This window comes from Aethalodelphis obliquidens, unplaced genomic scaffold (genome assembly GCF_003676395.1).
Source record: "Aethalodelphis obliquidens isolate GAN/ISIS:26980383/991018 unplaced genomic scaffold, ASM367639v1 scaffold112, whole genome shotgun sequence".
Lineage (NCBI taxonomy): Eukaryota > Metazoa > Chordata > Mammalia > Artiodactyla > Delphinidae > Aethalodelphis > Aethalodelphis obliquidens.
In genome coordinates, this window is record NW_020838056.1 from 435,775 (window position 1) to 461,250 (window position 25,476).

At 39.6% G+C, this 25,476-nt stretch overlaps 1 protein-coding gene across 9 annotated transcripts in view; it reads left to right on the top strand.

The window, feature by feature from the left end:
• The window catches only part of ULK4 (unc-51 like kinase 4), a 523,006-nt gene that overhangs the window by 100,633 nt on the left and 396,897 nt on the right, over nucleotides 1-25,476 (top strand). For all 9 annotated transcript variants that reach the window (XR_003430904.1, XR_003430903.1, XM_027097134.1 and 6 more), the window contains 2 exons: nucleotides 4,947-5,108; nucleotides 15,180-15,362. Coding sequence is in view for 7 of the 9 variants with exons in the window: in XM_027097134.1 (XP_026952935.1) it covers nucleotides 4,947-5,108; nucleotides 15,180-15,362 (345 nt within the window). In the remaining 2 variants the exon portion in view is untranslated. The remainder of the gene's footprint in view (nucleotides 1-4,946; nucleotides 5,109-15,179; nucleotides 15,363-25,476) is intronic.

Genomic DNA, 25,476 nt, shown 5'->3' on the forward strand with positions numbered 1-25,476 from the left:
TTTTCACTTTCAAAACTTAGTAATGTACCTTTTTGGACATGGGCCGTTGATTCTGGTTTGTACTCCCTTTTCTCCTCCCTTTAATCTGTGCATTGAGAGAAAAGCGGAATGGAAATTTTACTTTTTTGTTTTAATTGATATGTAGACTTCTTAGAAGACAATTTTAGTTTTAAATTATACATATTGTTTTTGTTCATTGTGCATAGATAACTAGCTTTGCCATGGGAAATTCAGACGTGTTTTAAGGGTTTTCCAGTCAAATACCTTGGGACACACTGGGTTAAACAAGGTTGAATAGTTTCGTTTTGTTTGTAGTTAGTACTTTTCAGAGCTTTTATTTATTTATTTACTTTTTTCAGAGCTTTTAATTATGAATCTCCATGGGCGCATATCGAATGCGATGTTTTCAAAGTTATTTGCCCACAGACCTACCTTATCCCGTGGCATGCTGTGAGATCCACTTAGGGAGAAGAAGATGGTCTTACACTGGGGCTGTCATGAGTTTGTTTAAATAGTTTTCAGTAGGTTTTCTCTTTTTCAAAAGGTTACCTAAGAGATTATGACCTTGTTTTCCAACCAGGTCAACCTGTTATGATTTCTATAATTTTAACAATGGTAATAGAGATGTGAGTCAAATGCCTTTGATCTTGTTACGGATGTAAACGCTCAGGTGGAAAGAGGGGAAGTATTTAGAGTGAGACTTAAGGTGGAACACACACACACACCAAAAAAGGAAGATCTGGTATAACTGTTTTAAAAAGAGTGTGGCAGTATAGAAGAAAAGGTACCCATGATGACACTGAGTCATCGTTTCAGAGTTGGGGCTGGCATTTTGGAGACCTTGAGCTGGGAGTCAGAGGATGTGGATTTCAGTCCCAGGTGTGCCACTCTTGAGTAGTTTGATACTGGCCAAGCCCTGGGGCCCCAGCTGATGTTTTGTATAAGGAAAGGTACCTGTGTTGGTTGATCTTCCACATGCTTTTGACTTGGGCCCTCTTTGACAGCTTTCCATTCCATTGCTTTGACCTATTGTAGACAATGGCAAAGAGCAGTTCTCCCCTTGGTATCATTGCTGTATTGATCTCAGGAATATTTGGCATTGAACTTAGATGGCATAGGTTCTGTATGTGCATGGAATAGGGAGGCTGAGAAAGCTGGCTTTTCTTGAAGGTAGTTATTTTTATCTGGATAGGTAGCAACCTACTGTACAGTGCGCACAGAAGCTGGAAATAGTACCTAGAGTGTTTCCACGTGTTTAGAGGAGATTAATTTATGCATTTGTATCTAATCAACCACCTCTTTTTTTTATAACTTGCATAATAGTCTGTATATAATTACGGGTGCTGAACTGACACCTGGCATATGTTAAAATGTGAGGTTCAAAACATAAATGGTTGGCTTTATTATTCATTTCTGAACAATAGCTTATTAGATAATTTTGATGTAACAAAATTCTTTTAAGAGGAAATTGAACTTTCAGTTTTAGTGCTTTTTAAAAAAGAAAACTATTGGTAAATTGCTTGTATTTAATTAGGAAAAGATGGGGCTTGAATTAGAATGTATAGAGGTGTTAGCCATTATATGTATTATCTTTGAAGTGTTTTTAGACACTAGTTAACGAAAATGAGAGAGAAGTTAAAATTCTTGATACTGGGTAAAAGTGAAAATGTACAGCTGTATTTTCTGTTTTTGTAACTGTCACAGTTTAAGTTTAATCTTCCTAATAAAGAATGTGTGTGCCGTCAACATTGGGTTCTCTGCAGGTACGCACAGTTCTCCTCGCCTTTATGTAGTGAAAGTGAGCAACATGTATGTGGAATAGGAATGATGCAGGGTTTCTTGTGTTTTTCCTTTTCATATCACTATTCATAATATTTGGAATGCTGTTATTAGTAGGATGCAGTACTAAGTATGGAGTTACCTAATGTGTCTTGAAGCAAACCTTTGAGAATGGCACAAAGAAGCGATCCTGCGTTTGCACTGAGTAGGGAGTAGACCAGCTTCCAGAGACTTGGTGGGCTAAGAGGCACAAAGTATGGTATGTTTACTGCTAGGGTGAGGTTTATACCTCCTCTTCTCCTGCGGCAGATCATCTTCAGGGGGAAGCTCCACGGGGTTCTACGATTTATATTGGTTCAGTTTCTCTGTAAATTTTCATGTTCCTTTAACTGTTTTATCCCATTACATGCTTTGTAAACTTAACAAATTCTACACCTCTTTTGTTTCTTTCTCATTTAATACCTGTCTTTATGTTTTTTCTGTTTATCTTTTTGTTTAATGGTATTGTGGTTAGAGGGAGTGGTATATGTATGATTTTAAATCTTTGGTATTTGTGGATACTTCTCTCATGGCTCAGTATGTATATGTACTTAGGGGGAAAGAAAGGTGAATTCTGCCATTGTTGGGTGATGTGCTTTTTTTCTTATAGTAGCTCAAGCTTGTTAATCTGATAGATAGATATAGATATAAATCTATGTTGATGCTGATTGTTTTTTGTCTGTTTTATCAGAGATAGGGATTTAAATTGTTTTTCAGCTTTATTGAGGTATGATTGACATAAAATTGTAAGATATTTAAAGTGTACAAAGTGATGATTTGATATATGCATACATTGTGAAAGGATTCCCCCACTGAGCTAACACATCAGTTGTCTCATGTTTTATCCCGTTAACCTTTTTGGGGAGTTGGGGTGAGAACATTTAAATTCTTCTCTTTTAGCAAATTTCAATTATACTATATGGTGTTATCAACTAGAGTCACATTGTTTTACATTACATCCCCAGACTTTATTCATCTTACAGGTGAAAATTTGTACCTTTTTACCAACCTGTCCCTATTTTCCTCACTTTTACCTTTGTTTTTTTTTTTTGGTTTGTTTTTTTAAGAATGTCCCTTTTCTTTCTTTCTTAAATTTACTTTTTAATATTTATTTATTTATTTTTACTTTTGGCTGCATTGGGTCTTTGTTGCTGCGCATGGACTTTCTCTAGTTGTGGCCAGCGGGGGCTACCCTTTGTTGTGGTGCTAGGGCTTCTCATCGCGGTGTTAGGGCTTCTCATCGCGGTGGCTCCTCCTGTTGTGGAGCACAGGCTCTAGGCGCGTTGGCTTCAGTAGTTGTGTCTCATGGGCCCTAGAGTGCAGGTTCAGTAGTTGTGGCACATAGTTGCTCCGTGGCATGTGGGATCTTCCGAGACCAGGGCTTGAACCCGTGTCCCCTGCATTGGCAGGTGGATTCTTAACCACTGCGCCACCAGGGAAGTCCCTTACCCTCTTACCGCTGCGGCCTCTCCCGTTGCGGAGCACAGGCTCCGGACGCACAGGCTCAGTGGCCGTGGCCCACAGCCCCAGCCGCTCCGCGGCACGTGGGATCCTCCCGGACCAGGGCACGAACCCGCGTCTCCTGCATCGGCAGGCGGACTCTCAACCACTGCACCACCAGGGAAGCCCTTTACCTTTGTTTTTGAAAGGTGTTATTGTTGGATATAGATTTATAGGTTGACAGTTATCTTTTTTCTTTTTCTTTTGGTACTTTAAAGATTGTTCCACTGTCTTCTGGTTTTCATTGCTTCTGATGAGAAGTCTCCTGTCATCCTTATTTTTGTTAGGTTATGTGTTAGATAATCTCTACATAATGTGTCTTTTTACTCTAGCTGCTTTTACACGTTTCTCTTTATTACTGGTTTTTAGCAGTTTGATGATTATGTACCTTGGTGTGACTTTTCTTTTTTCTACTTGAGGTTCATTGAGTTTCTTAGAGTGTGAATTATTAATTTTCATAAATTTGAAAAAATTTCAGCCAGTAGTTCTTCAAACAAATATTTTTTCTGCCTCCCTCTGCCCCCTTTTGGGATTCTCATTGCACATACATTAGGTTGTTTGAAGTTGTCCCACAGTTCACTGATGTTCCAATGCTTTTTTCTTTTTTACCCAGTCTTATTTCTTTCTGTGTTTATTTTGGATAGTTGTTTCTTTTTTTTCTTTTTCTTTCTTCTTCTTCTTCTTTTTTTTTTTTTTTTTTTGTTAAGTGTTGTGTCTTCACTAATCTTCACTAATCATTGAGTCTGCAGAGCCTAATATGTTAATCCATTTCAGTGTATTTTTCATATAAGACATTATAATCTCTAGCCCTTTGATTTGGGTCATTTTTTAATTTTCTATTTCTTTCCTTATGCTTCTTTCTTTCTTCTTGAGTGTATGGACTGTATTTATAGTAGCCATTTAAATACTTTTTTCTTATTCTGTCACCTGTGTCATTTCCCTTAATTAAATTTTCTTTTTATGAGTCATATTTTCCTGCTTTTTAGTGTGTGTGAATTTAATTGGATGTCAGACGTCGTGATTTTTATGTTGGGCACTTTTGTTTCTTTATAGCCTTTTAAGTACTTTTGTGCTTTTTCTTGGACTCATTTAAGTTACCTGGAAACAGCTTGATCCTTTTTGAGACTTTTAAGCATCGTTAGAACAATCCAGAACAGCCTTTAGTCTAAGGGTTAATTTGGTCACACCACTGGTGCAATCTCTTTCTTCGGGCTTTCCTTGATGCCCTGTATTCAGGTGTTCTTTAGCTTATTGGTACACTAATTATTTCCAGCCCTGAGTAATTTCTAAAGATTGTTCTGCATACTCCTTATGATTTTAAAATTATCTTCCAGTTTTTATGTTATGCTGTAAGCTATAATTGTGTATTTTCCAGATTATTTCAGCCTTTTTATTGAAATATGTGGAGAATTATGTTATGCTAGGTTTAGTGATTAACCAAATGTAATCGTTTTATAATAGCCTGAAAAAATGACCACACCTCCTAAAACACCTAACACATCCAGGGGCACTCTTGGTATCAGGGCTTTATTTATAAAGCAGTGATTATGAAGATGTGTATATATTTCTCATCCTAAATGATACCTATTTAATTTTCTCATTGTTTTCTACTCCTTCTCTCTCTCTAGGAAGAACGTGTTGTGAATCACATGGCAGCAAAGATTATTGAAAATGTCTGCACTACCTTTTCTGCTCAGGCCCAGGGCTTTATTACAGGAGAAACTGGGCCTGTTTTATGGTACCTATTCAAACATTCTACCGTTGATTCTCTTAGGATAACTGCAATATCGGTAAGATGGAGCATCTTTTGGGGATATATTTGCATGTATTTAAATACCAAGCTTGAAGAACTGTGCTAGATACAGAGTAAATTTCATTGGATAGGTAGAAATCTCAGAGTAGCAGTTGGTGGGAACAGTAATTTGATTTTCTCCTGAAGCAGGAGGACTGTCAGGAGATTCCAATAGGATCTTGTATGACCATGAATTACAGTTTCAAAAACTATTTGGAGGTGATAGTGGAAAACCATGACCGTGGTTAGGGTGCAGGATTTGGTTTGGTATATTTCTAGTGTCCCTTGACTTTTCCTGTTAGCTCCCTCTTTCAGACTTTACGTTAAATGGGTTTATCATGTGGTTCAAGTGAATTCATATTAATGTTCAAGCATCTGTGATTTTGCAGTTTCTGTATTTTGATTGGTTGTCTACTGCTTTGCTTCCATGGTTATAATGACTTGATGTAAAGGATAATTATGTATGAAGATGTGTTAACCTGGTTGTATCAATTTAATAGTCGGTTGAACAGATACAGGCCTTTCTCATGTGATTTATTTATATACTCTTTTTGATCACCAGTGTTATCTGGACTCTCAACGTTATCTGGTACCCTCCCTGTATTTCTCTAGTCTCCTCCTTCTTGTGCTTCTCACTGTGCCAATTTCAGACCTTATCCTCTTTCCTTAACCCTCCAATCCCATGGTTTCCCTCCTGCATCCTCAGTAAATGGCTTCCCCCTCAGTAAATACTTCCCAGAGAAAAATGGAGACATCCAGCGGGAATTATCCCAGTGTCTGTCTTACACATCTTTGGACCTATTTGCATCCACAACTATCCTGCCTCCGTTCTTTCTCTCCTGTTACAGTTGATGAACTGTCCCTTCTCCTGTCAGAGACAAACGTGTCCATGATTCTTCCATCTCTTCTTTTTTTGAGAGTCTCAACTCAAATGGTTATTTTTGCTCTTTCCTAAATCCTTACCTTCTCCTTGTGTACTAGATCTTTCTAATCAGTGTTCAGGTATTCTTTACCACATTAAAAATAAAAAGACACACATAAAAACATATCCAGAGTTTCTTAGGAGGTACCTCCATCCCTCCTCCCCCCGTTCCCCCCACCCCACCCCAGCCGTACTTCTTTAAAGGGTTATTGCCACAAGCTTGCTCCTTTCTGGCCTGTTTTCTCTTCAACCCTATCTGGTGTCTGTCCTAAAAACACCAGTGAACTTTCTCAAGGCATCTTTGAGTCACATCTTAAGGCATTCGTTTTAATCCTGGGCCTTTAAAAAAAAAACCTGGCTTTAATTGGGTTTATATTATCATTTTCATTTTTATGCTCAGCATGATTTCTTTTCTTGGCAGAGATTTTTTTCCAGTTGTTCCCACCCAAGTCTCACACCTTCTAGCTCTTTCTTCGTTTGACACATTAAGCCTCACTCTTTGATCTTGGGCTTTTTATATTTTGTTCTTAGTGTTCATCTAATTTATTAATTTTTGACTGTAATTTTTCCGATTTCCTCCAAAACGTCTCTTCTTTTCTGCTCCAGGATCATGTTCAGTATCATACGTTATATATTGTTTTCATATTTCTTTAGTCTCCTTCAGTTTGAAACAGTTCCCCAGTATTTCTGGGAACGTCATTTACAGGTTTAAAGGACACAGGGCTTGTCTTTTGTAGGGCAAGGCTCAACTTGGGTCTATATAGTGTTTTCCCGTTAAACCTCCTTAACATCATTGAGGACCCTTACCTGTAGCATATGCCTCTGTGATGGTTGCCATATGATGACCATCTGTTTCATTCCTTTTATATCAGAGATTGGCAAATACTTTCTATAAAGGGCCAGATGATATGTATCTTGGGCTTTGATGGCCACATATGGTCTGTGTTCCATATTCTCTGTTTGTTTTCTTTAACACTTTAAAAATGTAAAAACCATGTACATTGTTCTCATGAGCTGTACAAAAACAGGCCTTTGGTATTGGTTGGAATTCTATTTTAAAGAAGCTCTTTCCCTTCTCCCACACGTATGTGTGTATTTATATCCTTATGATCATGGATACCTTTTTTTTTTTTTTTTTTTTTGTGGTATGCGGGCCTCTCACTGCTGTGGCCTCTCCCATTGCGGAGCACAGGCTCCGGACACGCAGGCTCAGCAGCCATGGCTCACGGGCCCAGCCGCTCCGTGGCATGTGGGATCTTCCCAGACTGGGGCATGAACCCGTGTCCCCTGCATCAGCAGGCAGACTCCCAACCACTGCACCACCAGGGAAGCCCCATGGATACTTATTTTATTCAATGAATTGTAATGTGATACTACTATTACCACTATTATTATTTATTGTTTGGATGCTCAGATCATCCTAGAAGCCTTACAAGCTGGCTTTTGTGTCCCATTGACCTATTTCTTTTTTTTTTTAAATAAATTTATTTATTTAATTTATTTTTGCTGCATTGGGTCTTCGTTGCTGCGCGCGGGGTTTCTCTAGTTGCAGCCAGCAGGGGCTACTTACTCTTCATTGTGGTGCTCAGGCTTCTTATTGGGGTGGCTTCTCTTGTTGTGGAGCATGGGCTCTGGGCACACAGGCTTCAGTAGTTGTGGCGTACAGGCTCAGCAGTTGTGGCACACGGGCTTAGTTGCTCTGCGGCATGTGAGATCTTCCTGGACCAGGGCTCGAACCCGTGTTCTCTTCATTGGCAGGTGGATTTTTAACCACTGTGCCACCAGGGAAGCCCCCATTGACCTATTTCTATCATCGATCACTTCCTTACTTTCTGACACCATGCAGTTTCTGGGCTACTTTTGTACTTGCTCTGCCAGCCCTGGAACCAATCATTTCTCCAAGGGACCTTTGGTATTTAGAAACCACGATCTGAGTGCTGTGCTTATTGCTATGGGGTGTTATTGTTTTCAGGCCTTCTTAGTATTCAGAGCTAGAAAAAAGTATAGGTACTCATAGTACGCACGCATATAGAATTGTTCTTATATCTATCATTGTGGGTATTTGGAACAAAACTCATGCATTCATATTGATACTTCCAATTTGAATCCCATACGTAGGATTCTTTTTAGCCTTCCCATTTTCTGTGTTTGTAAATATAATCTCATGCAGAAACCTGTTTTCAGTTATTCTCAGTATATTTACTGATCTGTTCAATCAGTTAATTTATTCATTCAGCGTAACAGACTCCATCCACTCTGGCCGCTGCCTCTATGTCATTCTCTTTCTCCCGTGTCACTGCCGAGTGTGTCCTGAGCCACTTGTGCTCAGTGCTCCCATTCCCCTCTGACCTCTTTCCTCAGAATCTGATGTATTGCCCTTGGGAGGGGAAGGTAAGGGAAGATAGACTAAGGAAAACAAAGGGTTAGGTATCATTTTTGATGCTTTATCTTCCCTAATTCCTTCCCCTTCGCTGTTTACATCCAGCCAGTCGACCTGTCCTCTGATTCTAATTCATAGATACTGCTCAGATCTGTCTGCCTCTCTCTGCAGCTCTGCTGCTGTCTCCATAATCCAGGCCACCACCATCTCTCACCGAGACCAGTGGAGTGGCCTTAACTGGTCTCCCACGGCCAGTTTGCTGCTCCACTAGTTCCATTTTGCATACAGGGTGAACTTCATAAAATCACATCTCCTCTTCTTACTGCTCTGCTAAAACTTTTCAGCATCTTAAAATTTTTTTTTAAAGGACGATAATACTAGATAAATACTACAGAGTACTAGGTAGAAGTTAAGAATTGGCAAGTGCTTTGAGTTTCAGGATAAAATTTAATGTTTAAAGCAATTAGCACATTTTGTGGGGTAAATCAGTTATGCTAGCTTATTTTACTATAATCCCTTATAGACTGTAAACTCCTGGAAAGCCAGGGCTGTGTTTTGTTCATCTTTCTATCAGTTTGAAGCCAGGTCTTTGGTTGCATGTTTGGACTTTTCCTGCAAAGGTTGATACGGAGCCTCTTGTCTCACGTCATGAGTGGAGGGCAGGAGGTTGATAACATTAAACGTTCTTCTTTACTTGGGCTACAAGGGGAAATAGGCCACAAAGGTCCTGCTAATAATAGAATGGGGAATACAGTATGAGATCATTGTTTGGGGATCCTAAAACAAAGTTATTCTAACATCATAATCTTAAGAAAATTTCACCTGCCTTAAGAAGATTCATTAAAGGTTGAGGATATAGAAACTGAACATACACATCCTGAAGACACTTTACACAGATTCCTAGAGGGATGACAGTTGAATTTTCCCCAGCACGCCTTACAGAGCTGAACTTCTTTTTTGGTTTCTTTTCCGATAACAACCTCTCAGGAATGTGCTCTGGAGGTTAATGTACCCATTTAGTGATAAAGACCAGAATTCTTCACGTGACTTTCAGGATGTTGGGTGATTTTTGCCTCTGCCTGCCTCTTTTGTCACATCTCCTAACACTCATTCCCTCACTCACTGTGCTTCAATGACACACATGTTCTGATATTTTCAAGAATTTCCAAGCACTCTTCGGCCTCAAGACTTTTCCCCTTTCTATTCCCTGTGCCCAGGATGCCTTCCTCCGGCTTTTCACATGGCCGATTCTTCATCTTTTAGTTCTCAGCTTAAATGTTACCTCTTTCATCAGGATGTTTCTTGCCCCTCGTGTCTCTTTGTATTTTCTGTCATAGCAGTCAACACAGCTGTATTTATGCAACCTATGTATGCACGTCATCATACATCCTGTTAGGAGGTCAGTTCTAGGAAGGTAGGGACCCTGTTGCCGTTGTTCCCTCCCGAGCACGTGTGGTAGGTGCCCGGTGGATATCCGTTGACTTGATGGCTGCAAGAGCAAGGCTGGAGGATGGTGTCATCAGTGCTGAGTCACCAACTTGCTCCTTGTTCCGTGTGTTACCAGTCTGTGCCTACTGCCTGTGTCACTGATTTTCTGACCCATTTCTCCTAGTCATCTCTTGGCCCCATAGAGTCCCCCTGGACCAGTGTGATGTAGATGACCAGCATTAACATCACCTGGGAACTTGTTAGAAACACAGGTTTCTGGACCCTGACCCAGACCTGCTGACTCAGAATCTCTGCGGGGAGAGGCCCAGTAATCTGCATTCTAACAAGCCTCCAGGTGCTTCTAATACCTGCTGAAGTTCGAGAACCACTGCCCTAGACCTTGGAGCTCTTGAAAAACACTGGCCTGGCTTGGAGTGAAAGATGGCTAATGAATCCTTCCCGCTCAGGAGTGGTGGCATCCATTGCTTAGGGATTAGTTGTTGAAGGGAGCGGACCTGACTTGGGAAGTGTATTGAATGCATAAAAGGGTTCCTAGAATGATTAGGATACAGGGAATCTCTGTATGAGCCACAGTGGGAACGAGAGAAACCTTTAGAGTTAGACTGAGTAGAATGGCTCCTGTGAGGGAGGTTACTGGGCTAATTATAATTACTGAAGTGCTGAGAGGAAAGGTGACAAAGTGAAGAGTTTTTCGGGGCAGTGGTTCTCACTGGGGTTGGAGGGGAGCTTTTCAACAACACTGACTACTTCCTCCTCTCTCTCCACCCCCTGCCCCTGTTCTGATGTGTCTTAAGATCTCAGAGGTCAGATGAGAGTGTGTCTAGTTTGAAAAAGTTCCCAATGTAAGTTTCATATGACATGAAAAAATCATTCAAAAGACAGAAAAAAAATGGTTCTTAAACTTATTCCGTGGTGATTGTGTTCATGTTTCTAATAGATATGCCGCCTTCAGTTTTGAATTAATCTCTTTCTTAGACGTTGCTTTTAATAAATAGATGGTCACAGATTCTGGAGGTAACACAATGTCCTTTTGGAGGCAAATTTTGAAGTGAATTTTGAACTGGAAGTGTTCTTTCCAGTTTTAAAATGTAGTCTCAAGCTCTATTTTATTAAGTAAATATTTCAAAACCTAATCACTGAAGGTCTATCTTGAGATTTGATTTTTTTTTGATTTGGAGAATACAAGCCCTCATGTGCTCTTAAGCTTCTGTGAGCTTTCAGCTGTGTTTGATATCCAGAAGTGACGGGTTAAAAGTTATTTGCTGCGTGAGCTCTTCAAAATGGAAGGTAGGTTAGGCTTTTGAGCAGCTTTCTGTAGAGGAGAACTTCCAGTTGCCCTCATATTGCTTTGAACACACTTAGAAGCAGTCTGGACAAACCTTGTATCAAGAAACATCCCCATTATGATTGCGTAGGGATTTTATATCAATAGGAAGTCAGTTGTGCTGTGAAAGCCTCTCTAAGAATTGTTACAGTGCTAATGAGACTTACTGTTCATTGTCTCGAAGCCAGTTTAAGGGAGACCCCTAAATGTCCTTGAAAAATTCTAATCGTAGCGTGATCTTTAGGAGCTCTATTTAGACTGCTCTTATTGTTTTTAATCCAGGGATTGAATAATCTTTGAAATAATCTTGACTGAAATAATGAAATAAATCTGTTTTCTTAATTGAAATATAATTGATATACAATATTATATTAGTTTTAGGTGTACAGCATAGTGATTCGGTATTTTTACAGATTATACTCCATTAAATGCTATTACAAGATAATGCTATTATTTCCTGTGCTATATTCTGTATCCTTATTGCTTATCTGTTTTATACATAAGTTTGTATCTCTTAATCCCATACCCATGACTTGCCCCTTCCCCTTTTTCTCTCCCGTCTGGTAACCACTAGTTTGTTTTCAGTATCTGTGAGTCTGTTTCTGTTTTCCTATACACATTGGTTTGTATTACTTTTAAAAATTCCACATGTAAGTCATATCATTACAGTATTTGTCTTTGTCTGATTTATTTCACTAAGCATAATATTCTCTAGGTCCATCCACATTGCTGCAAATGGCAGTTTCCTTCTTTTTATGGCTGAGTAGTTTTCCATTGTGTATATATGTACTACATACTCTTTATCCACTCATCTGTTGTTTAGGTTTCTTTCGTATCTTGGGTATTGTAAATAGTGCTGCTGTGAACATTGGGGTGCATCTGTGTTTTCGAATTAGTGTTCTCATTTTTTTCTAGATATATACCCAGGAGTGGAGTTCCTGAGTCATGTGGTAGTCCTATTTTTAGAGTTTTGAGGAACATCCATAGCAGATGCACCAATTTGCATTTCCACCAATAATGTACAAGGGTTCCCTTTTCTCCGCATCTTCTCCAACATTTGTTATTTGTAGACCTTTTTTTAAAATTATTTCTTTGGCTGCGTTGGGTCTTCGTTGCTGTGCACAGGCTTTCTCTAGTTGTGGCGAGTGGGGCCTACTCTTTGTTGAGGTGTGCGGACTTCTCATCGCGGTGGCTTCTCTTGTTGCGGAGCATGGGCTCTAGGGTGCGCGGGCCTCAGTATTTGTGGTACGCAGGCTCAGTAGCTGTGGCCTGAGGGCTCTAGAGCGCAGGCTCAGCAGTTGTGGCACATGGGCTTAGTTGCTCCATGGCATGTGGGATCTTCCTGGACCAGGGCTCGAACCCGTGTCCCCTGCATTGGCAGGCAGATTCTTAATCACTGTGCCACCAGGGAAGTCCCTGTAGACCTTTTGATGATAGATATTCTGACAGGTGTGAGGCCACCGTTAGCCTGATACCAAAATCAGACAAAGACACTACAAAAAATAACAGGCCAATATCTTTGATGAACATAGGTGCAGAAATTCTCGACAAAATATTCGCAGAACAAATCCAACAGTATGAAAAAAGGATCATACACCATAATCAAGTTGTATTTATTCTAGGGATGCAAGGATGGTTCAACGTTTGCAAATCAATCAGTAAGGTGCACCACATTAACAAAAGGAAGAATAAAAATCCCACGATAATCTCAGTAGATGCAGAAAAAGCATTTGACAAAATTCAACATCCCTTCATGCTAAAAACTTTCATTAAAGTGGGTATAGAGGGAACATATCTCAACATTATAAAGGCCATTTATGACAAATCCACACTACCATTATACTCAGTGGTGAAAAGCTGAAAGCTTTTCCTCTAAATTCAGAAATAAGACAAGGATGTTCACTCCCACCACCTCTATTTAACACTGTATTGGAGGTCCTAGCCATAGCAATCAGGCAAGAAAAATAAATAAAAGGCATCATCTAAATTGGAAGGGAAGAAGTAAATTGTCACTATTTGCAGATGACATGATACTTTATATAGAAAAACCTAAAGTCTTCACCAAAAAACTATTAGAAGTAATAAGTGAACTCAGTAAAGATTCAGGATACAAGATTAATATACAGAAATTTGTTGCTTCTGTATACACTAATAATGAACTATCAGAAAGAGAAATTTAAAAAAATATCACATCAAGGGACTTCCTTGGTGGTCTAGTGGTTGAGACTCCAAGCTTCCACTGCAGCAGATGCAGGTTTGATCCCTGGTTGGGGAACTAAGATCCTGCATGTCATGTGGCCAAAAATTTAAAATTAAAAAATAAAGTAAAATCACATCAAAAATACTAAAATACCTAGGAATAAACTTAACCACGGAGGTGAAAGACCTATACTCTGAAAACTATAAACACTGTTGAAGGAAATTGAAGATGATTCAAAGAAATGGAAAGGTATCCCATGCTCTTGGATTGGAAGAATTAATATCAAAATGACCATACTGTCTAAAGCAATCTATTAGATTTAATGCAATTCCTATCAAAATACAACATTTTTCACAGAATTAGAACAAATAATCCTAAAATTCTTGTGGAACCACAAAAGATCCCTAATTGCCGAAGCAATCTTGAGAAAAAGGAATGAAGCTGGTGGCACCACACTCCCAGGCTTCAGACTATACTACAGAGCTACAGTAATCAAAAAGTATGGTGGGCTTCCCTGGTGGCGCAGTGGTTGAGAGTCTGCCTGCTGATGCAGGGGACACGGGTTTGTGCCCCGGTCCGAGAAGATCCCACATGCTGCGGAGCAGCTGGGCCTGTGAGCCATGGCTGCTGAGCCTGCGCATCCAGAACCTGTGCTCCGCAACGGGAGAGGCCACAACAGTGAGAGGCCTGCGTGCCGCAAAAACAAAGCAAAACAAAACAAAAAAAACAGTATGGTACTGGCACAGAAACAGACACATAGATCAATGGAACAGAATAGAGAGCCTGGAAATAAACCTATGCACCTATGGTCAATCAGTCTTCAATAAAGGAGGTAAGAATATACAATGGGGAAAAGACAGTCTCTTCAATAGATGGGTCATCATTTTCCCTTCTTTACTACTCTCTCTGTCCTTCACCTGAGAGATACATCAGACAAATTTCCCTTCTGAGAACCTGCTCTGCTCTTTGTGTCTCCATGTGAATACTTGTCCTCTTCTCTCTGGCTAGAATTTTCTTTACTTACTTTTTCACCTTACTTTCCCACTCACCTTCGAAAACCGACTCAATTATCATTTTCCTTATGTAGCTTTTGTTCACTTGCTTTTCCTGCCTTTCCAAGCATAATTGAGCCCATTTCTGTTACAACACATTAAATTCTATTAGTTTATTAATTTTAAGTTTCACCTTTGATAGTCTATGAGCAGTTGAGGAGTAGCTCAGGGGTCTGATTACCTTGGTTTGAATTCTAGCTTTGCCATGTACTAGCTATACGCCTTTGAGCAAGTTACTTAAATATTCTGTGCCTTAGTTTTATCACCTATAAAATGGGGTTAATAATAATACCTTTCATGTATGTTATTTGGAAGGATTAAATGAGGTAGTCTTCAGATATTCTCAGATCATGTTTTTTACATACTGAACAATAAACAAATACTTACTTTTATGACTATTTTTCAACCCTTAGCTTAGTGTCTGCGGCTTATCTTAATGTTTTTTATTAAAGTTTTTCTGTGTAGACTCATGAATTATTTTCTCATTTTAGTTAACTCATAATGCATATGATCATTGTAAGAGTTTCTAATGTTTTACAGCAACTTAAGTATTTATTGGTAGCTGGATTATTGTTTTAATTTTACCTGTGTTGAAATTGCCCAAATTTCTTATGCCAAGGTAAGTAATGAAGGAGCAAGGTAAACACCTTCTACTCCTTTCCACAGAAGTATTTGTTCTCATTCGGGAGACTGGTTCATGGGCTTGGAGTAGTCTGATGGATCTGTTCTCCTGTCCCTGCAGGCCTTGTGTAGAGTCACTCGCCATTCTCCTACTGCCTTCCAGAATGTTATTGAGAACGTGGGACTGACCTCAGTAATAAACTCCCTGGCCTCTGCCATCTGCAGAGTCCAGCAGTACATGTTGACCTTATTCAGTGCTATGCTGTCCTGTGGGATTCATCTTCAGAGGCTAATCCAAGAAAAGGTTTGACCTATTACTCTATTTGAAAAATTGTTGTGTCCTCCTACAATTTTAGTGGCTCAGTAAGCAATGTATCTCTGTAGAATTTATTTTTCATCTCAAGGGGCCCTTTTGAACTTTGCCAAACCTCTGTACCACAGGGCATTCATCTGAAGTTGTTATAAAGTCTTTTAGTGATTAAAATAGAAATCTGCCTGCTTGTCCCATTTTAGTAATGAAAAGTTAGAAAATTTATGAGTCCTTCTTACATGCTAATATTTCTTATGCCTCCTTGTCCTCAGCCGTCATCTCTTTTCCCATATCCTTTGCCTGCCTTAAGGAGGGGTCCCTTTATATTCTCTGCTTGCCCTGATTCATTTTTATTCCTTTCCTTGTCCTAATACCCTGCCAGTACACATAACCTTCAGAGCTCCCTTTCTCTTGTTTCTAACTTAGTCTCCTTCCAATCGTTTGATATTCCTTTATTTTATGGAGTGTAGAGTTTATAAGTTTTCAGTTCGTATCAGAAAACTACATAGCTACAAAGAAGTCCCTGTAGTAGCTTTCCTCAAAGTGTCTTCTCTAGTGCCTGCTAAGGAGTGATCCCTGGACCAGAAACATTGCATCACCTGGGAGCGTGTTGGATACACAGACCCTCAGGCCCCACCCACACCTGCTGAATCAGAATTGACATTTTAATGAGGTCTCTTGAGGACTTGTTGGAACTTTATGGTTGGAGAAGCCCTGCCCTTGAACATTAGTGTTCAGTGAGGTGTTAACAGGTGAAAAAAGTGGACCATGGTTATATACACATTTGGAAAGCAATGAGTCAGACATATTTTCAGTTGTACAACCTTTTCCACTTTTTCGTGTGCTCCTGTATATTATGAGTCTTCATGAGGGTAGTGTAGTATGCAGTATTCTTTATACTTATTGGGCCAATTACCCTTTTTCTGAGGGGAGATAACTGTCAAATTGGAGTTTTGTACAACATGGTGAAGGTAACACTGCTAGGAAGTATGGAATGGGGCCACTTAAATATAGTGTTTGCCATGTTTCTCCTGCATGAAATGCAACACGTTAAATTTGGTTTTTTATAAAACTAAAAATTTCAGTAATTAATAATTGTCAGGCTTACATAATAAACTTGATCTTGAAAGTCAAAATAGAAAGCAATCCATTTTTTGCCTTTAATTAATCTGATTTAATTCTGTGAAGAAATTTGAGCCTCAGAGAAAGTATAGTCTGTGTCTGAATTTTTGCTATTAAATTTTCCAAGTCATTGTATTAGAAAAAGTACCACTTGAGTAGTTTTGCTATGTAAATTGTGGTAAGAGAGGCTGAGAGTTTTCTTTTTCTCGGATTTATTGAGTTTAAGATATTTCACAAAGGTAGTAAAATAATATGCACTAATTAATATGACTTTGTAATTGTTTTATAATGTTTAATGTCCCCTGTATCTTAAATAAATGATTGAGTAATTACATGTATTAAATGAGAAATAATCTTTTGATTTTAACTAATATTGGCACTTAAAAACTTTTTTAAAATTGTGGTTAAAAACATAAAATTTACTGTTAACCATTCTTTTTTTTTTTTTGGTGGTACGCGGGCCTCTCACCGCTGTGGCCTCTCCCGTTGCGGAGCACAGGCTCCGGACGCGCAGGCTCAGCGGCCATGGCTCACGGGCCCAGCCGCTCCGCGGCATGTGGTATCTTCCCGGACCAGGGCACAAACCCGTGTCCCCTGCATCGGCAGGCGGACTCTCAACTACTGCGCCACCAGAGAAGCCCTGTTAACCATTCTTAAGTGTACAGTTAGGAGTGTTAAGTAGATTCACATTGTTGTGAAACAGAGCTCCGGAACTCTGTCAACTTGTTTAACAGAAGCTCTATATCCATTGTATATTTTGGGTGTTATGTTTTAAGACTCTGGATTTTATTTAAATCTTCTGTTTTAGTAGGCCTCCTCTGACACCGAACTGGCAGAGGAAGGATGGTGATGCTTTGTTCCTTCCAGGTTGGGGTGAAAGTCCAGGTTCCCCTGTAGACTTCTCTTGACACCCGAGGGGTGTGGTAGAGCCCCTCCTTACTGCAGGGCAAGGGTGGAAATCCAGGCTTTCCACTGGGCTTCTTCCTATGCCCCCCTGGCTGGTAGGGGGAGGGCTCCTCATTATTCCTCCACTGACACTGGTTGGGTAGGGGTGGGCGCCCCATTCCTGGTGGAAGGTGGTAAAGTTGCAGGCTTCCCACTTGCCTCCTCTGATGCCATCCCAGCAGAAAGAAGGAGGGGAACGTGATTACTGCTATAAATGGGTGGAGGTCCAGGCGTCCCATCAGTATCTCTACTGATACCATGGTTGGGGCCAGGGGGCCTTGTTATTGCTGGGTTGGGATGAAAGTCCCAGCTCTCTCTTGGTCCTTTCTATTTCCCTGGCAGGGAAGAGTGTTGGGGTGCCTTGTTACAGTCACGTGAGGGTAGGAGGCTAGTCTCTCCTCTTGCCCCTTGCTGAAGGGGCCATCGTCTTTCCGTGGTGTTCGGCTAGAGTAGAGTAGCTGTTGTCTTAATGTTTTTGGTCTTTCCACGCTGCCCCTTTCCTGATCCTTTGGCTTGAGAGAGCTGATTTTTCCTGTGTATTTGTGTTTGTGTGCTGTTTGGCTCCTGGATTATCCAGCACCCAATCTGGGATGTATGAGGCAGAGAGAAAACCCAGCAAACTCAGTGATATGTTGATCCTCAGGTGCTGAGGCCTCTAACCATTCTGCATCTTTTCTGTCTTGTCCTATAATCTTTAAAATGTATCTGTGGCCACTCAGTAATATACAGTGAATTGTCATTTAAAAGGTAAGGTTCTATTTTTTTTAATTAAAACAATTTATTATTATAGCGAACATTTATTATAGGCCAGACACTTAGTGACTTATAACCCTGGGTTATTCTCAAATGAGACTTAGTGTGTTGAGTGATTTTGTCAAGTTCATGGAGTTTATAAATGCTAAAGCTGATGCTCAGGCCAGGCAATAAACAAGGAAACAGAATTATTTTGGATAGTGTTAGCGCTCTGAAGAGCGTTACACAGGATGATGTTGATAGAGTGTCTTGCAAGGGGAAGTGTGCAGGGAGCGGAGCCAGACACCGTTTGCTGGGAGGGAAGTCAGGGAGGGCCTCTCTGAGGAGGTGATGTTCCAGCTGAGCCCTCAGTGACAAGAAGGAGTGTGCTGTGTGAACCTCAGCAGGAAGAACTTTGTAGTTCAGCTTCCCTGAGGTGTGAGGGGTCATGGGGAGACCCGGGAGGAGAAGGAAGGCCAGCAGTGCTGAACGCAGTGAGCAGTGAGGAGGGGACATAGAAAGAGGCTGAGCAGTAGGAAGAAGACCCGGCTCATGTACGGCTGTGATACTGGCCTTAGGGGTTTCGACACAATGGCCATTGTTTTATTTTTACTTAAAGAAAAGTACAAATATTTGTATATAGGTGTGTGTTTTAGGGGCAGGTTTACCAATCTTAGTATTGCTAATTGTGTTTTTTTCAAGTGCTTGGTTGTTAATGGGCTAGAATGAGTGAAAGAGGAAGGGACCCAGGAACAAATACCAGGCTTATTGCTTCCTGCTGGACAGGGAGAAAGAACTGCACCTGTTTTTTTGGGGGGATTGATGCCTCTATATGGTGATATTTTTTTGTTGTTGAAATTCAGTCCCCAAAAGAGGCCCATGCCATTCCTTTTAAATAAGAGAAATTACTATTTACTGCAGAAAATGTAGTAGAACCTAAAGAAGAAAACAAAATCGACTGTAATTTCACTACCCAGAGCTAATTACCGTTGCCATGTGGGTTTATCTCTTTTGAGCCTTTGGTCCGTATGTCTATGAATTTTATGCATACATTTATACAATTATGATAAAAATGTGTCGATTTATCATTTTCATGAATATGTCATTAAATATACCATAGGAACATTTAAAAAATTACTATATAATTTTTCATTTTGTGCCACTATGGTAACTTAACCCGTCTCCCACTGTTGACCTGTTTGCCTCTGACTTTTTGGTTTGCACTCACCCTGATGCAGTAAGCATCCTGTTTACATACAACTTTTTTTTTTTTTTTTTTTTTTTTGTGGTACGCGGGCCTCTCACTGTTGTGGCCTCTCCCGTTGTGGAGCACAGGCTCCGGACGCGCAGGCTCAGCGGCCATGGCTCACGCGCCCAGCTACTCCGCGGCATGTGGTATCTTCCTGGACCGGGGCACGAACCCGTGTCCCAGGCATCGGCAGGCAGACTCTCAACCACTGCACCACCAGGGAAGCCCTACATACAACTTTGTCTGCTGCTAGTAGATTACCACAGGTGTTATGCACACTTAGAAGGCTGTGCATAAACAATGCTAAATTGTTCTCTAGAAAGGTAGATGATGAGAGTACAATTTACTTGTGATGTTGTGAAAGGTGTTCACAGCCATGGTGACAAGGGAACTCTTTTGAGTTACAAATCATGTGTTCTGCATATTCAAGTAAATAGGAAAATTGGGCAAAACAAAGTGACAAACTGTTTTTCTACCCTGTTTTCAAAAAAGAAAAAACAAATGAAACTCTTAAAAGGATACTTTATGTACCCGTGGTAGATGTTCCTTTGTAAGTAATTCTTGCATCATCACTAGATGTAGGGAATTGATAACCTTTTCACAATTCAGATACTTGAATGACTCTCAGCGAGAAGCTTCTGGAAGGCCTGACCACGCATAAGAGAAAACCTTGTAAGTTAGGTGTGAGTTTATTTACTAATCTTTGCCCTGTAAACTGATTTTTTAAAAAGAATTCCTGGTTTACTTTGTAGTTTTATTTTTCTCATTCTTCCAAGCTTATTAATGTGTCCTGCAAATATTCGATCTTGAAGATCTGGGGCTGGAGGAGTTTGGGAGTGCATAAAGGTGTTTCCTGCCGTTTTACTAGGAAGACAGGTATTGGATGCGGTCATTGCAATTTCCCTTAATTATAATATCTACAAACTTAAAAGTAGCTAATGCCATTTTAATTTATTTTTATCAGATTATGTTTATAACTTTTATGAATTTGAATTTAGTATTGAAAATCCAGAATATATGAGTTATAGAATACAGAAGACTAAAATAAACTGCTTAACCATCCCAAAATAATCTCTTTAAAAATTTTGATATATATCTTTCAAATTCATATTTATTGTGCGTATATGTGTACACATACACAGACCTTCACGAATTTCCTTCTCCCTGCTGCCACATACACATGCTACTAGAATCTTTTTACAGTAATTGGATCAGTTGTATACTGTTTGTTCATATTTTTCCTATTCAGTGATGTTGGGATTGTGTGTCTAACTCAGTATAAGTCTTCAATATTGTTTTTAAAGTGTTATGACGTTCCATCATGTGAAGTTATCCCAGTGCATTCCAGCAGTTCACTACTGCACATTTTAAAATTTCCTTTTTTTGTCAGGGAGAACATTCTTATGGCTAAATCTTTTCACATGGACATCTGTAATTATTCCTTTAGGATAAACTTTTAAGTAAAATTAAGCACTATCTTAGCTGCTCCTCCCAGAGTCTCTCATCAAGGATTTTATATTCAGTATCTTGGGTGTTCTGTTACAGAGACCACAGGTAGGGGTATGAACATGGAAGAGATCAGTTCCCATGAACTCTTCCTGAGGAATCTGTCAGAGGATGAGCTTTAGACAACCAAGAAATGTTTGAGTAAGTTAAGAAGACCAAGTAATGTGGGACTTCCCTGGTGGCACAGTGGTTAAGAGTCCACCTGCCAGTGCAGGGGACATGGGTTTGATCCCTGGTCTGGGAAGATCCCACGTGCCGCAGAGCGACTAAGCCCGTGTGCCACAACTACTGAGCCTGTGCTCTAGAGCCTGCGAGCCACAACTACTGACACCTGTGCACCTGGAGCCCGAGCTCTGCAACAAGAGAAGCCACCACAGTGAGAAGCCCACGCACCGCAACAAAGAGTAGCCCCTGATCGCTGCAACTAGAGAAAGCCGTGCAGCAACGAAAACCCAATACAACCAAAAATAAATAAATAAATAAATAATTAAAAATTAGAAACAAACAAAACAGGGCTTCCCTGGTGGCACAGTGGTTGAGCATCTGCCTGCCGATGCAGGGGACACGGGTTTGTGCCCCGGTACAGGAAGATCCCACATGCCGCGGAGCGGCTGGGCCCATGGGCCACGGCCGCTGGGCCTGCGCGTCTGGAGCCTGTGCCCCGCAACGGGAGAGGCCACAACAGTGAGAGGCCCGCGTACTGAAAACAAAACAAAACAAAACAAAAAAAACAACAACCCAGTGCCCGATTCTTGATGTTAGAAAATTGAAAATATATAAAACCCCGGGAACCCTACTCTGCTGTATTTCAATTAATTGAGCATAGTATACTCACATCAACTTTTTTACAAGTTACATAGATTCAAACATCTGCCTCATTTATTTTTTTTTTTGAGGTATGTGACCTTGAATGTACTTCGTAACTGCGTAATCAGTGATGCGTACACTGCACTTCATATGCTTTGGGGTCACTTAACAATTTAAACATTGCTCTTTAAAGTCATACCGTGTTTCACAGGTGGGTTTGTTCATGCTCGTTGGTAAGATGATTTCCTCCTGGGTGTTACTGACTACGGATACTGCCTTTCTAATTTTTGTCTTATTTGCTAGTTTTGACAGGAGCTGCTGTCCATTTTTATTTTAGCAGTCTAGTTTGACTAGTTGCTTCAGGTTTCATGTTTTGACCAAGTAGCACAACAGTGATTAATAATAAGCCGGAAGGTGCAGACCGCTTACGTTGTTTGGAAGTACTATGGAAGATCACTATGAAATTTCAGGCATAGAAAACTTTGAAAAATTTGAAAGCTCATTCAGCTCAGGTTTTTTTTTTTCTCACAAAGTCACTAGGCATCCTGACTCAGTGGTTGCTAATTTAAAATATGATAATTAGTTTATGCATTTTAATAACATGAGTTTGTATTGACATTTTTTTGTCTACGCTAATAAATGTGTTCTATAAGAAACATTTTACTAAGCTACTTGGCTAAACTTCTTTAAGGAAAGTGTAAACCAAAAACAATTTTAGATTTAATCAGTACATTTTTCACTTCCATCAACCTTAAATGGGAAAATCATGTCAGTGTATTATCCACATGATTTCTTTTTTTTTTTTTTTTTGAGGCTATTATCATTTGATGGCCAGGCTGTGCTCATTGATTTTCACCTGTGACAGTTGATTGAAACAGATCAGTTTTACCTCTTGAGAAATAAATAACTTGGACGTTCTCTACATCATCATTATTTTTTATTTATCTCATAATTTTGTCCTTATGATATGTACTGGAGGGGTTTTTATCCTGTTGCTTACTTTTGATCAAGATTATCATTTTCTTTGTGATGGAAGCTTCATATATTTCGACCAGTTCCTCACATTGTGAACATTTCATCACGCCATCTTTACATTACGTAGGTATGTCCGCTCTGAAATCACTGCCAAGAACCATTTGAATGTTGGACATGAGCTCGTTGTTCCGTGGTTTGGGCTATAGACCTAAACAGCTTCTGTTTTTTTTTTTTTTCTTTTCTCCGCGTGTAAAATTTAGTTATGTTGAGCCAAATGGCAAGATGAATTTAAATCAAAGCTGAATACATAGTGGATTGCAAACTGAAGTGACCCGAGGTCATTTTTGGTTCTCTAAAGTAGCTTTGGTTATTCATCCTTGGCACTAGGCTTTGCCTGCAGCCTGTAATCTTCCCTCCTCAGTGTTGTAAGATTAATACTGTTCTAGAGGTCTGGTGCATGTTGCTTAAGATTAAATATGGTGCCTTGGGCAGTTAGTTTTAAGGAGTCAGTCAGTACTGTTCATTTAGTTTTTCTGAAATGACTAAATGAGAATTTATTTAGGGCACAAGATGCTTGTAGGTTTAGATCCAAAATTAGAGTCTGTAGTATATTGTATCTTCTAAGGGACTTGGAATTACTATGTTAGAAACAAATCTTGTATGCAGTTTCTTTTATCTTCAGGTATTTGCTGTGCTAGTTTGTTTCACTCAAAATAATAGGCATTATTTTAGTTTTGCCAGATTGTTAGTAATGGCTGCATAACACTCCTTCAATAAGAAATACGGTAGACCTCATCATCACTTCTTAGTGACATGTCTGTGTTTTTAAAATTATGACCGTTGCTGTACGAAACTTTTGTTGCGCCTGGAAAAATTTCCTCTTTTGTTATATGCTAAAGCTATATTTCACTTTTGCTGTGTAACTACTTCAAAATGTAGTGGCTTAAACAAGAGCAGTAATTTAACTTTGCTCACCAATCTGTAATTTGGGCAAGGTTGGAAGAGATTGAGTGGGAGCTGGAGAATAAACTTTCCAGAAGGCTCACTCAGATGACTGCGAAGTTGGTGCTCGCTGTTCCCTGGGAACCCTACTGGGCTGTGGGCTGGGAGCCTCAGTTGCTTTCCACATGGGCCCCTCAAGGCTGCTTGGGCTTCCTCACAGTGTAGTGGCTGGGTTCCAAGAGAGAGTGTCCCAAGAGAACCAGGCAGAAGCCGCATGGCCTTTCAGAGCTGGCTTTGGAAATCCTGTAGTGTCACTTCCGTGACTTGCCTTTCCTTCTCCACCTGCCCTCCCCACATGCATCATTAGTGTTTGTAATGAAAGAAGGTAAAACTGGATATGGGTAGATGCAATCTTCTCTACAATGGGGATTTAACAAATTCCCTATTTTGGGAATGTTAAGGTGGTTTCTGTTTTTGTTTGTCTTATAAACAGTACTACCATGAGCATTCTTCTTCTCAAAGCTCTTTTGTTCATCACTTGGTTAGGCTAAAATTCTTAAGATATAACAACTGTGTCAGAAGAAAATAACAGTTTTAAGGCTTTGGAGAAGTAACAACTCACTTTCCTACCAGCTGGAGGAAAGGTTGAACACTTACTCTCATATGAGCTATATTTAAGATTTGTCCATTTACCCATGACCATGCCAGCTCATCTTTGCTAGTCTGCTTTGTTTTAAAACAGATTCTTATTCTTCCTAAATTTGCATTTCTTTGCCTACTAGTTAGGGTACATGATTTATTTGCTTGTAGGCAGCTTAGAATTCTTTTATTAGTTGTTTGCTTGTTTCTGTAATTTTTTACACTAGAGTGTTCATAAAAGTTATACTGGTAAAAGTTATTTATACCTAAAGATATTGATTCTTTGTAAAAAGTTTCAAATATTTCAAATACTTTTTCCAAGGTTGCATATTTATTTTGACAGATATATAGTATCATAAGTTTGTTTTCCCCCGTTATTTAAAATTTTCACAACCTGTTGAGAGTCTTTCTGGTAAAGGTAGTAAAGTAAGGATATCATTAGATGAATAGTCTGCCCTTTATCCTTTTTATTTACTGAAGTCTTAAATATACTTGTGAATGCTTTGCTCTTTCTTTTGTTTTATTTGTATTTTCCATACAAATTTCAAAAATGGAATTCTTGCAGCTTTATGATATTTTCTAGTATCTAGTTGGACAAACGCCTTCAGTCATTATGTCAAGGCTATGAAATGTGTGTGTGTAATCATCTCCGACGTGCTATTCTGTCAAGCACTGTTGCACTCGCACTCAGGTTTCTTGACTCCAGATTACAAGTTCTTTACCACTATATTAAGCTGCTGCTTCATTTTTTCCAGTGTTTTCTTATCGTTCCATAACAATCTATAGTTTTCTTTGTGTAAATCATACATTTCTCTTTTAAGTTTTCTTAAATTGTTCTGTATTTTTGTCATCCTTAATCAGAACACACATTTATGTGTTTACTAAAAGACGCATACAAGAATGTCCATAACAGCTTTACTCATTGTGGTTCCAAACTCCAAACAACGCAAATGTCCAAGAGTAAAATGGGTATATACATTTTTCTGTGTTCACACCATGGAATATTATACAGCAATAAATTATGAACTACTTCTATACATAACATAGCTGACTTTTTACACCATTAAATTGAGGTCAGGCAGTGGTAATTTTTCTTTTTGTGTATCTTTGCTGTCTCCCCTTTTTCTTTCCTTTTTTTTTTTTTTTTTTTTTTTTTTGGCCGCCCGCTCTTTTTTGTTTTCTCCCTCGTTG